At 38.7% G+C, this 14,461-nt stretch overlaps 1 protein-coding gene across 2 annotated transcripts in view; it reads left to right on the top strand.

Annotated features, from left to right (window-relative positions):
* The window catches only part of ARFGAP3 (ADP ribosylation factor GTPase activating protein 3), a 77,126-nt gene that overhangs the window by 35,748 nt on the left and 26,917 nt on the right, over positions 1-14,461 (top strand). Inside the window, exons 7-10 of one of the 2 annotated variants that reach the window (XM_054037546.1) lie at positions 793-852; positions 1,089-1,133; positions 4,033-4,079; positions 5,778-5,923. In XM_054037546.1, the coding sequence (XP_053893521.1) occupies positions 793-852; positions 1,089-1,133; positions 4,033-4,079; positions 5,778-5,923 (298 nt within the window). The remainder of the gene's footprint in view (positions 1-792; positions 853-1,088; positions 1,134-4,032; positions 4,080-5,777; positions 5,924-14,461) is intronic. The other variant, XM_054037555.1, reaches the window with a different exon arrangement.

Below are 14,461 nucleotides of genomic sequence, written 5' to 3'. Positions count from 1 at the left end.
AATTGAAGCCACACTAACCCTAATCCGAAATGGCAATACCGATTTCAGTGGTACTCCCCTCGTCGGGGAGGAGTACAGATATCGATATTAAGAGCCCTTTACATCGAAGTAAAGGGCTTCGTGGTGTGGACGGCTGCAGGGTTAATTCGGTTTAACGCTGCTAAATTCGAGATAAACTCCTAGTGTAGACCAGGCCCAAGAGCTGTAAACAGGGTAGGGATTAGTATGCCATGTCCTGCTGGCCAAGGAAAAGATGTTAACTTGAGCCAGTTTTAAATAGGTTTTTAAAACCAATTCTGTTCAGATGTATTTTTCCCCCTTGTATCATTCTGTTTTTCCCATATTTGGTTACGTCCTTGTAAATAACACACATAAGTCAAAATTTTCAACCTCTGGTTCCTGGAATTTGCTAATTTTTACTTCTGTATCTTCCAAACATATTTCAAGCTTCTCTTTTCAGGTTTTGTAGCCCAAGACAGACACTGAAATTTTGAGCAGTTACAATAGAAATTATCTGAATATCACTAAAATGCCCCTTCTACCTGCTGTTTTGTGAGTCACTGGTAATGTTACTATAGGAGACATGTAATTTTAACTGTGCATCAAGCACTATATGTCTCTGTGCAAATACAGAAAAGTACAGGTAAATGAAGAGAGAACCAGGTTTAAGATTGTGGGCAGGGAAGTTACCTTAAAAAAAAAAAAAAAAAAAAAATCTTCTGAATTCATGAGCTGTTCAAAACATCCTACTAAACATACTTCTGTTGTTCTCAATATTTTTTAAATTTTTAGGTGAACCAGACCATGGACCAAGTGTTGATTGCCTTAGTGTGTCACCAAAAGCTGCATTAGGTAATGGCCCTAAACAGATAGATGAACAATATATTTTACTCGAATATACGTTGTTAAAGGAAATGTTGGGTTGGGAAGAAATGTGCAAGTCTTATTTTAATATTTATACACATGGGCTAACTGAAACAGATTAACTTGTAATATAATATGTTAATACAGCTGTTTCTGTTAAACAATGTATGACACTTAAAAAGTGATTTTTACTCAGTGCTCTTTGTTTTTATTTCTCATTTTAGCCGAGTTGCTGAATTTAAATGCTGCAGGCATCGCACCTAACAAAGGTGATCATTAATGTTTTAGAGCTCCTGTTGGGCTGCTTCAGGTTCCACACTTAAGCACACAGGTGGAATAGAGCGTTGTACTGTAATTCATGGCCTGCTATTTACATTAAGCAAACACGTGTTTCACTAATAGGCTTGTCTGTCTGTCTGTCTTAAACATAATTTTGCTCTCTTTCCAGCAATAATTTTTAGTTTAAAACCATTTTCTAATTTATTGCAGAAAAATTAATAATACACATTTTTAGCATGTAAAGTTCATAATTTAAGCAACACTGCAGAGATGTATCTTACAGCATAAATTAAGTAGTTGTAGGGTAACTACCTGAGGTAAACGTAATAAATTAAGTTTTCCACAAATGAAAGAAAATATTCCCAAAAATATATTATAGTCTTTATGATAATTTTAGTAACTTATTATAAATATGATGGTATTCTTATAGGGGGAAAGTGTCTGTTCCTTCATGCTGACTGAAAATGGCATTCTGATGTCAAGAGTAGAGCAATTATTATTATATAAAAAAATTTAAAACTAGCTTTACATGCCACTTCACAAATATAAAGACATAGTCTCTGTACCAAGGAATTTAAAAGCTAAATAAGTCAGTAATAACAGAAAAGTTACTAGTTGAAATGGACCATCTTGAAATGGAAAGTTGCTTTCAGTACATATTTACAGAAAACGTGTATTGCAATGCAAAGTTGTAGTACAAGAGCAAGTAACTCAAACAAATTCCCGCCCAAATCATTCCTCCTAGGTTTATCCATGGAGAGGACTTTCCATACACAGGTCTTTGTCATCCCCCCTCACCCCCCCGACTCCCCTCTTTCTCTCTCTCTCTCAAAATCTCTCTGCATTTCTGGGGTGCATGTGGGGAGAAAATGTACGCTGAGAGGGCTGGGGAAGAATGGGACCCAACCAGAGGCATACACATTGTCTGGCCTCATGTAGCTTAGGCAAAAAAGATAATACAGACCAGGCTACCAGGGAGAGAGAGAAGAGGATGCTGGAGGCTTGAGCTAGTGCAGAGGCACTAGGTTTTGTGTGGTTGAACTGGCTCTTGTGGACACTGAGTCTGCCATATTTGGAGAAGCTGTTCTTGTGACTTATCCCCCCAGCAGAAACAATACGCCCTCCTCCCCCCGGAAGGGATGATCCAGGCTAGTATTTTTAAAGTTGGGTTTTTTTATGAATTGGAAATTAGTCTAGAGTATAGGAAAGTCAGATTCATCCTCCCATCCAAATATATCTGAGTGTCCTCATTATTGAGAGGTGCAGATTCTGCTGCAGATTTTTACACACAGAAAAATACTAGGCAAAAATAACTTTATTAAATGAATCTTCACAGCATTATTTGGAGCTGGAGATATATATGTAGCTAATAAAACATTGAAACAGCAACTTTGTAATAAAACATGGCACACCTTCCAAAAGTAAAATCTCTTTGGGTACATATAACTGGAGCTAGAGATACAATTTCCAGCTCGGCTAGACATACCTGCATTAGTTCTGATTGAACTAGTGCACTAAAAATAGGAGCATAGCCATGGTTGCATGAGCAGCAGGACAGGCTAGCTGGTCTGAGCACATACCTAGAGTTTCAGATATCTACACAAGCTGCAAATTACATCTCCAGCTCCAATGCACTTATAGTAAATGCAAGTTATTATGAAGGTACTATTATTATACTGAGATTTGAAGTCTTGGCTCAAAGTGTGAGTTTCAGTTCGTACTTACAAATTATTTGTTAGTACTTAATTAAGTTTAAGGAAGAATAGTATGCCTTAGGGTACATGTTTTGCATATTTCAAGGAATATGTGCCACAGAAATAAACTGAATGCTTTCACAGTTATATTGAACATTGCAAGACCACCTGTTGCCTGTAATTCTCTGTCATGTAAGATGGCTTCCAACTAATTTAGAGCTTAAACTAATTTCACAGTATACACAAACATTCATTGGACGTTATGGATTATTATAGTGAGAATAATTTTAAAATTCCTATTATGAAAGTTATATGCTTTGGCTTAATGTGTCAGTCACTGTGAAAGATTACAAAATTTTCTTCACTGTTTTATTAAAGTCATATTAACAAAAATCTCTATATTAGGGATTTTGATAGACATTATGCAAAATAACTTCACTTCATTTCCACACCTCAAAATTTAGTATTAAACACTACGGTTGAAATTTTCAAACTTTAGGTGCCTAAAGTTAGATTCCTAAATCGATATTTATGCACTTAAATAAAAACAGTTAAATTAGCACTCTAAAAAAGTAAGTGTTTAAATATAGATTATAAATCACCTAATTTTCAGAAAGGTTGAGCATCCACAAAATCCAATGATGTCCACAGGAGTTGTATATGTTTATCCACTGTTAGAGACAAGGTACTGAACTAAGTGAATCCGGGGGGGATAGCTCAGTGGTTTGAGCATTGGCCTGCTAAACCCAGGGTTGTGAGTTCAGTCTTTGAGGGGGCCACTTAAGGATCTGGGGCAAAATCAGTACTTGGTCCTGCTAGTGAAGGCAGGGGGCTGGACTCAATGACCTTTCAAGGTCCCTTCCAGTTCTAGGAGATAGGATATCTCCATTTTCAGTCTGATCCAGTTTGACAAATCCTTTGCTTCTATTTAGGATTCTGATTTTAGGCACCCAGGTTTGAAAATTTAGCCATAAATTGTAAACACTAACAAACAGGAAAACAAGATACATCAAACATTAAAGTATAGTAATACAGCTAATTTCTAAATTTCTTCATGTAGAAACTGCAGTATTCTAAAGCAGCAGAATGAACTGCAAACTTATAATCCAAAACTTAAATTGTGGAAATATGCATCTGCAAGTATTGATAAATGTAAAGTTATATATGCCAAAGTAATGATTGTTAATCTTTGCAGAGGGCACCTCCATTATGAAAAAGAAGCCAAATCAAGCTAAAAAGGGGGTAAGTCTGTAATTAATATATATTTTTCCCCATATCATTTTGTAGAATTTAAAAAGTATTTAAACTGCAATATAGAATTTTTTTTATCTAAATGTTTCATGCAATGACTGTTAAGAACATGAGAATGGCCATACTGGGTCAGACCAAAGGTCCAGCAAGCCCAGTATCCTGTCCTCTGACAGTGTCCAATGGCAGGTGCCCCAAAGGGAATGAACAGACAGGTTATCATCAAGTGATCCATGCCCTGTCACCCAATCCCAGCTTCTGGCAAACAGAGGCTAGGGACACCATTCCTGCTCATTCTGGCTAATAGCCATCTATCCTGAGATATCCTGACTGTGTTGTATCAGCAACGATTTGCATCACTAAAACAAATTAGAAAATCTGAATTATGACAAAATATCCAACAACCTTATAAACAAAATGGTCTTCTAAACTCTTGTTCGGCTGCATTTGTTTAAATATTTATTAGTAGTAGTATTGTGAGGTGGAGTACTTTATCATCTGTAAGTCACTTTCTGATTTCATATGATAATACTGAGCACTTATTGAATCTGGATATATATATATGCAATTAACTGAATTCAGTAGACATTTCGTATACGTACCAGAGAGCAGAATTTACTTTGTGTATGTATTTTATCATGTTCACGGATTCAATTACATTTCATATTTGCCCCCAATTCTGCAAATCACTGTATGCAAGTGCACTGCCACTGAAGCCAGTGGAGCTGTGCTTTGGCTCAAAGTACATTTTGCATTAAGTGAATTAGAGGAGCAGGGCCTAAGACTTTTTATGACAGTATTTTTATGTTAAAAATAGCAGTACCTTCTCCGTTGCGCGCGCGCACACACCCTCCAATAAAATAAAAAGCCTTCTGTCCTGTGTACTTTGAGATTTTTTTTTAATGGCTATCATTTGCATGTCTGAGATTACTGAATGGGAAATGCCACTGTACCAATAAATAAATAAATAAATAAATCATTAACTTGTAAAGAGACTACTAAGTACAACTCTGAACTCAAGCAAATTGCAACCCTGATTTTGTGACGATCTCAGTGGGGAGAAAGGGATAGCTCAGTGGTTTGAGCATTGGCCTGCTAAACCCAGGGTTGTGAGTTCAGTTCTTGAGGGGGCCATTTATGGGTCTGGGGCAAAAAAATTGGTCCTGCTAGTGAAGGCAGGGGACTGGACTTGATGACCTTTCAAGGTCCCTTCCAGTTCTATGAGATAGATATATCTCCATATATTATTATTTTTATTAGATAAATTTAATGCAGAAACTAACATTAATGAAATGTTAAGGTTGAGAAATTAAGCATATAGAGATATGAAATTGCAGTTAGGCTCCTATCCCAATAGCAGTGAGGCTCCTTTATATTTTATAGTACTCAGTACAGAATTTATCAGAATAGAAACAAGGTCTGACAAACTGCAGGAGGTTCATCAGGCTGTAATTGCTGTTAGGGAGACTAAAGAAGTTCCTGAATATCAAAGGCCTTCTAATGGAGGCTGAGAGCGGCATTTAGGAACGTATTGCTTTATGGTCTTCTCCACTCTGAATTTTTATTACTGATACCAGATTCTGTGGAATCAGGTACAGTGCTTGATTCTTATTTCAAAAAAATACTAAACCATAGGACAGTTAATATAGTTACCTACAGAGATAAAGCATTTCTTTTCTTTTTAAAATAAAGCTTGGTGCCAAAAAAGGTGGCTTGGGAGCCCAGAAAGTGAGCAGCAAGAGTTTTAATGAGATTGAAAAGCAAGCACAAGCTGTAGATAAAATGAAGGAACAGGAAGATCTACATGTCAGTAAGAGAACTGAGAGGGAAGAACCATTGTAAGTATGAATTACTTATAGAAGATAAAACACAACAGTAATTTTCTTAGATTTATCTACTAACATTTAGAATAATGCCAAGTACTATTTGGTGTAAATAAAGCTTCAATTGATGTTTGTATTTTACTGCAATAATGTAGCTTATATGGGTTGAAAAGTAACTTACAGAAAGCTGTGTTTAAAAAATAATAACCACAACAACAAGATTCTTCATAAAGATAAGAAACTTTTTTGGCAATAGTGAAGAAATAGAATGAAACACCATTTCCTATTTCATCTTCTGTTAAAAGCAAGGAATAGTTTGAGTACTGTTACCTGTACAAATCCATGATCGAGTACGTCAGGGACATCCTATATCTTTATCAGAACCTTCTAAAATGCTTTTGCCTGTGGGTTGCCTCATGTGTATTCAATAGGTAATGATCATTCAGACCCAAAGCAATGTAAGGAGCTATGTACCCATTCTGTCCCTTGTTTTTTTTCCAGTAACTGGAACATCTAGTTGAAACCTCTGTAGCTTCTTCCTGCAGATTTCAGATGGCTATATGTTTTTCTTTCATTGTTTGTAGTTTTATGGTCGTTCTCAACGGAGTTAATATATTTAGCAGTTGACTTTTGTAAATTTGTACTGTTGCAAAATTAAATCCTTCTTTTCCTGGAGCCAAGGGTGCCCTCCTTTAAAAACCCATTGGGAGTTCCTCAGGTTGTTTGTAGCCTACGGGGGTCATCCAAAGTTCAAATTACCACTTACATCGGGCTTGTCTTTGCTGCAGTGTAGCTCAAGATATATCTCAAATGTTATTCCTAACCCAATTCCCATCCACACACACAATCTCTAGCTCACGTTAAGTGGTGCTTTAAACTCAGGCTTGCTGACCCATCAGGGTATGTTTACACTGCAGCTAGAAACAGGTGGATAGATAGACTGAAATTACTGGAGCTTGAGTTATACTGAAAATAGCAGTATAAATGTTATGGCTTGGGCTCTCAAGTCCATTTGACTCCCTGAGTCTGAGCTCGAGAGGGTAGCCCAAGTTGCTGCTGGAGCTGTGATGTCAACAGTGCTATTTTTAGTGTGCTAGCTCAGACACCACTAGCATAGGTCTACCCTGGCTGGGAGGCTTACTACTGGCTGCAATGTAAACATACCCTCAGAGGGTATTGGTTGTGAAGCTCATATAATGCTGAGGCTTGAGCTAGTAATGCATTGGGGATGCAGCTACAGGCTACAAGCTTGAGTTAGCACAACTTGTTAGATGCCAATCCAATCACTCTGTGTAGTTCAAGTATTATGCCACAGTGTGGCAGCTCTGACTTGAACTATGTTAGCTTGAGTGTAATAACTTGAGCTGACTGTTTTAGTGAAGACAGACACACAGTGTTATCACTTTGTTTCCAACTTATCATGATCTTGCACTGGATCTTCGCTCTCAAGGGGTTTAGGGCACATTCTACTAGCTTTAAGGCAACTACCATATTTTGTCTCAGAAACATCCCTTTAATAGATAATAGAGCTGCTACCTGGAGCTCTGTCCATAACTAAGAAGCACTAACCTCTATATATGTCTTCTAGTTTTGTTACGAATTTGGAAGACTCATTATATTTTTATTTAGTTATGTCCTCGTCAGGGCCAGTATTACTGCTTGCCAATCTCCAAGTGTGACTCTTTGAAGACAGTACTTAATGAAGGAAAACAGGCTACCCATCTGTGAATGAGGTTCTTTGCATGATTGCCTTCACAGATCTGTAGGACCCATGCTGTGTTTCTACTTCTGTGGAGTCTAGGTAATGGAAGGATTGGAGGGACAGGGCTGAGGCTTTGGGCCTAAGAGCTTGAAACAGTGAGGAAGCATACATGTGACCCTCATGGCCAGAACTCTCTAGAAACTTCTGGCAAAAAATGTGGGGTGCACATGCATGCCCCAAATATGTGGATCTCTGGCAATCTTGTCTCACTCCAGTTATAGGCAAGTCTCCTGTTTTTTCCCTTAAAAATGCTTACTCTTTGATTTGTAACCTCTAGATGGCAGTGCATACAAAATTTAGAGAAGCATGAATATACTTTAACTTACACTGGGCTCCAAACAATATCTCTGCTGGGTTTAATTAAAAAAAATTGGAAACATTCAATAGGACTTTATAAAATAGCTAGAATGTGAATGTTGCTTTCAATTCACAAAAGTTTTGATGAAAAACCTGTACTCTTTTCTAAATGAAGGGCAACATTTAAAACCCTGTATACAAGATTTCTAGGGTTTTAATCTTTTCTCTCCTTCTGCTGTTTTTGTGATGTGTCCTCTGCAATAGAGTGGATAAGTGGACTTATTCAGAACCATCAACATGCTATTTATTTTAACCAGAAGCAGATCTGAAGGTTTGATATTGCTAAAATATCCTTGATAAACTGTGGTCTTCAGCTCAGTCCTTAAAATCTTGGTTAGTTGGTTGGTCTTTTAAAAATTAAAGTCTAGTAGAAGTTTCAAATTGAACTTGGCACGACCAGTTTCAGTTGCCCTATAATAGAGCCTGCTGTAAATGGGGGAATTAATAAGAACTTAATATACTTGCCCAAAAGATATGCCCTGGTTTGAAGACACGTATTTTTCTTATTTTCTTGATTTCATTAATGCTTTCACAGAGGTGTAACAGTAAGTCTATTTTATTTACAATTGTAAAAGTCAAAATGCATGTTTTTAGAAGTGAAAGTTTTCTCAGCATATAAAAACATGCACGGCTTCAGAATGGATAATTCCAAGAAAAATCTCCTTTCAGTTATGTTTACTTCTAATGCAGTTTTTTTATTTCTATTGCTATATATCCATTTGCCTAACTATCATAACTGCTTTAATTTCCATTGACTGTTATTTATACACCTTTTTTATGTCTTCCATTGTAGAACACTTTATTCAGTGAATTGTAGACTTAAAGGAGTACATGAAGGCTTAAGAACCTTGCTTTCCTTTATAGACCATCTTCATTTTAGTGATTTTTGGCCTATTTTTTTCAGATTTATTTTGTGCATATTGACTTTTCTGGGATATGTATATCCATATACAGTTTTAAAGAGTTAAATTTAAATGTTAAAATGTTAAGGTAAGGTTGACTCTTTAGTTTTAGCTAATGTGCTTGTAGAGAGAAAGTGACAGTAATCAAATGTTTAAGATTATATTTTCTCTCTGAGAGAGGTATGTGAATATCTCACTGTTAAAACTAGTAGGATTTATATATTCATTGAGAAAATATACTTCATAGCCTTAAGATTTCATACTGTAATTTTCTTGTCACAATCATATTTTAAATGTAGTTTGACATTTTCACTCTTTACTATTTGAAGAAATATATCCATCTTTGTAAGATTATAAATCATATAAAGACCAGACCTTTTCCCTCTTGTGTTTTTGGGTGATATAGTATAACTGCAGATTCATGAATATGTACATTTATGCCTTAAAAATGTACATGGTAACGAGTTAATTATTACTGTAGCTAGCCACATTGCCACAGGAATATCATTTCCCAGATGTACCTTAATTTTTAAGGGGGACACTAATATGTTTTAAAAGTATTTTTGAATATGCATTTATTTTAAGTACACCTTTGCTACAAGATTTTAAATGTTACCTTCGTGGCTGAGGCAAGATATTGCATACTTCTGCATTTTGTCACTCTTTAACAGCACTGTATCGCTTTAGGGAATGTCCTAATCAACAAATTATGGTTTATTTAAATCAGCAGTAAGGGGTTAAATTGGATACAAAACATGGAGTATTGTAATGGCTTGTTAGTGTTCTTCTGTATCAGACTGGCTGGTATGCATTTATAGTGAAATCCTTTTGAAACTGAAAACACTTAATGTGCATGTACAGTATCTAACCCTCAGACTGAAATATCTGATTAAAACTTTGTACTTCATTTCCATTCTAAGATCTTCTGTGGAGGGTTTGTCTTAGCTGGTTTTCATTATAAACTTCTAAGCATTGGGATTTATAACAAAGGCTGATCATGTTCTTAACTGTGGATGGTATAACAGTACTTGCTCTCCTGCTACTTCTTTGATATAATCCAAAAATATTGAGGCAGCATGATTATATGTAGAAATGAGAGAGCCAGAAGGCAGAACCAAGCAAAAGGATCAGCATTTTGAAGATGGCTTTTAAATACATAGTGGAGAGACAGTACTCTTTTAAAAATTCTGTGTATGTGCCAATTACCAGGCAGTCATGTCAGAATACATCATCACAAAAGTGACATTAGATAGTTGAGGAGATGTATTGATTCTGAGTCCTGAATTGAATTTAGTTGGACTAAAATTCCATCAGCCACTTTGCGTATGAAAAATTTATATTTTTCACCCATAATACCCAGATTTTCAAAAGGATGTCTGTCTGTCTGTGTGGGTGAAGTTTACACTGGTGTTTTACACGTGCAGTTGATTTGTGGTTGCGAATCAGATAGAGAGGCTGGTACTCTAATTGACACCTATAAATCATTTTGAAGGGTACAAAAATACAAGACAGAAATTTTTGAAACTTTATCCTTAGTTCAAATACCTTTATTCTGGAAAAAATAAAAAAGGTTTAATTTTAAAAGTTCTACTTGATTTACATGTATATTAAAACAAGTTTGTATAAATGTGATCTTGCGTGTATTAGGATGTTCATATAAACTCAGTGCACGTGCTTGAATCTCACTTTACATGCGTAAGTAGAAATACGCACACACTTCCCCATTCACATAATTCCTCCCCGCAGGAAATGCAAAAAGTACATTAAGATAACCTTATAGTTGAGATTTTACATGCAAAAGTTTGGACTCCTGGGATAATTATTACAGCAACCCTAACTTTCATATGTTGCTCATGTTTAGAGGGTTAGTCAGTAGCAAATACTGTTGTCAAGGTAGCACAATTGTTCCCCTTACAACACCCTTTTCTGCAGCCCAGCATCTCCCAGAATTACTGACATCTGGGCTGCTCTCCTCTCTGCTGCTCAGAGGCAAATCAGTTTTGGAGCTGCATGAGCCATGCCCCTTCAGTTCCTGCCTACTGCACATTTCTCTGCCTCAGTGGCACCATAGCATGCGGATGGTGGTTTTTAGAGCTCCTGCCTTCCCATCTGCCTGGGGGGGACGGGACTTTTTTGTCAAAATTTATGGCAGTGTTGAGCAATGACGCTCCTCCCTTCAGGCCAGTTTTTTAAGCTGGGTATTGGAACCCCCTGTCGTCTCAGCTGCAGTGCCTTCCTACTGGCTCCTTTTGTCTTCCAAGTATGCCAGAGCAGCCTAAAAAGCACCAAATGACATCCAAGTGGTGCTCCATCAGTAAGACTGCCCTTCCAGGCTCAGCAGATGGTGAATTGTGCCCAGCCTGCACTAGTGTTATGTCCCTACCTCTATGTCCTGGGGCTGTGGGTTGCACAGGCATGTAGGATCCCCCTGGAGCAACTGCGACTCCGATGTGGGGAAAAATGGATTAGGAGACTATGGGCAGAGTGGGGACAGGCTTCAAGGATGACAAAGTGGACCCCAGTCATCTGACTCAGGGGGTAAGTCCTAAGGGGTCCCTGGAGAACAGAAAAGGCAGACTTACAGGGTCACAAATCCTCTCCTTCACAAGTCCTAAAATGGGTCCTGAGTGCCCTGGTAAAAGAAGTAGGGCTTGTAAAAACACCCCATCCTTCCCAATTCAGCCAGAAGGGGTCTGGAAGCTGTTCCCCTCATGGGGGAATGGGACCCAACAGGGGAGGTCTTGGAAAGAGATCTCCCGAGAGTATTTAGGGCCCTCAGCAAAGGTAGCCACAAAAGGCCTCACCGAAGCTGCAATGGAGCTTGTATGTTCACTAAGGAAGCTAAAAAAAGCTAAAAAACCAAAGAAAGCAAAAACAAGGAACAAAAAGTGTAGAAGATCTAGGAGCTATGAGTCTACTGACGACTTATCCTTCACAGAAAATGGAGAATTGTCAGGCTCTGACACCAGTCAGGATCGGGGAAAGATTTTTTTCCTCCTGAGAAATTCATGGCCATGTGCAGCAAGGTTGTATCCACTATTCAGATTCTCTTAAAAAAATCTGGAGAGTAAGTCTCTGAGCAAATTTCTCCCCTCTAAATCCTCCCCTGAAGCTGCAATTTCCCTACTCTCCTTCAAGGATATAGTCAGGGATGAATACGATAATGAGATTAACAGAAATTTTCTCAGCTTCTATAGGATTCATATACCAAAAGTCCCAATTACTGAGATACCAAAGGTTGATGCTGACTTGGCATCCCTGGCTAAAGGTATGTTTATGCCCTCAGAAAGGGAGTTCTATTCTAAGGATTCCCACAGATAGAAAAATGAAGGCCAGAGTTTATAACAGAGACTGATCACATTCTTAACTACAGATAGCATAACCAACTACTTTAAAGACTTTGAGGCCTCCTCGGTTGCTTTCAGGGTATCCCTAGCAGCTGCTTGATTTGCAAGGGCATCTCTCTGCTGTCTGGAGGATCTCAGAGCCCTCAAGGATACATATCACCCTGACTTCAGCTCTGTTTTAACTAAAGTTTCCCCAACAACTGCATTCATTGCTGACGCATCAATGGAGGCAAAGAGATTCCCAGTCAAAGCCATGGCCTCAAATTCGGTGACCAGGTTCCATCTATGGCTCTGTCACTGGAAGGTGGATAGCTATGCAAAGCAGGTGCGGTGCTCTGCCAAATTCATGGGAGCCCTGACTTTTTGAGAGGAGCTAGACAGGGTAGTGGTGGCAGTGCTGCAAGATTTAAAGAGTACCTTCCATGCCTTTAAAAGAAAGGACAGACTGGCCTTCATCCTCTCATAAATAGCAGTGAAGAGACAGCAGGTTCTCCAGTGGAAAGCTGTGGAACTGCGGCTCAGGAGGAAAGACCTGAGGGAATCCTGTCACTCCCAAAGCCTCTTTATGAGGAAGACCACGTAGGTCTCTGCCTGAAGCTGAAGATTGGAGGCAGGGTTTTCAATATCCTGGAGGTATGGGTTGCTTCAATCATGGACCAGAAGGTCATGTAGATAGTGAGTCAGGGATACTCCCAAGTCACGGGCTCTACTCCATCTGTTTTTCATCCCGTCTCCCTGTAAAGAATGGTCTAATGCAGAATGAGATTTCTGTCCTGGATATGGGAGAAAGAGAGTGTTCCCTCTGGAGAAAGAGTCTCAAGGTTCTTTATAATTCAGAAGCATACAGAGGGAATTTGAGCCATTCTACAGTTCAAAGGGCTCAACAGGTTGATGAAGAAACCAGTGTTTCAGATGGAGACCCTAGCCTGTTTGGTGTCTCAGAGCGGCTCGCTTGGCCTGTCAGGCTTTTCTGCCTCATCTGAGGGGCAGCATGGTTCAGATCCTGATGGACAACACCAACGCCGTGTTCTATATCAACAAGCAATTTGACCTCTTTTTCCCAAGTGGGATTTGTACTGAGAGCCCTGACAGACCATCCCTTCAAACCACTTACATCAGTGTCATCATTTTATTTGTCCATAAAAACTTATCTTCTGAAAGTCAACATATCTGCCAAGTGAGTGTCAGAGCTGGTGGTGCTCTCTATGCAATAACCTTACTGCATGTGTCATGAGGACTAAGTGATGCTCAGAACTCCGGAATCGTTTATTCTGAAGGTGAACTCTTCTTTCCAAGCTTCCCAAGGAGTGCTTCTACATTCATTCTGTCCAAGGACACAGCATCCCACCTAGGAGAGGTGGCAGTCCTTAGATATCAGAAGGGCTCTGAAAATTTACCTCAAATGTAAAGAGTCCACAAGGAGATCCAGGTACCCTATTTGTATCCTTCCATCTGAAATGCCAAAGACTCAGAGCCTCCAAGTCCTCTTTTGCTAGGTGAAATGGACTGTATGTTGTGGAAGCATACAAGGCATCAGAGATTCCAGTTCCATAAGGGGTCAGGCACACTCCACATGATCGCTGGCGACCTCATGGGCAGAAAGAGCTACTGCATGCACAGCTAGCATTCGACCAGGTGACCATCACTTTTATGAAGTGCTACAAGGTAGATTTCCTATCCTCTGCAGAGGCATACTTTTGGCAGGAAGATTCTGCACACGGTGGCCTGGAAATGATTTTGCTCATTGAGCAAATATTATAGATGGGGAGGGATACCATTTTCTTATTTCTGACCTTTTCTGTAATCCTCCCTACATCTGTTTGCTGCTCACTACTTCCCAGACTTCAAGAATTGTGGGAGACACTGAGAAAGAAATTTTCCATTCTGCAGCTGATAAATTCCTTTCTGCTAGCATTGTCTCCCACAGTTCTACCTACTCTGGCTGGCTTATGAGTTGAGTCAAATATTAAATGGAATAATTATTGGGAAATTGTTATCTCTGGAATATTTGTTATTAATGATATTATGCAGGTGTTACAGCTTGGGAATAATTCTATAAAGCAGCTGCAGGGGGACATGGCCACATGGCTCCAATACTGATTCGTCTCCATGAGCTGCATAGAGAGGAGAGTAGCTAAGATGTTGAGAATTGTGGGAGACACTGCTAGTGGAAAGGAAATTATCT

The sequence above is a fragment of the Malaclemys terrapin genome, chromosome 1, assembly GCF_027887155.1.
Source record: "Malaclemys terrapin pileata isolate rMalTer1 chromosome 1, rMalTer1.hap1, whole genome shotgun sequence".
NCBI classification, from domain to species: Eukaryota; Metazoa; Chordata; order Testudines; family Emydidae; genus Malaclemys; species Malaclemys terrapin.
Note: the sequence above shows the minus strand (reverse complement) of the source record. Positions and strands in the feature narration are given on the sequence as shown.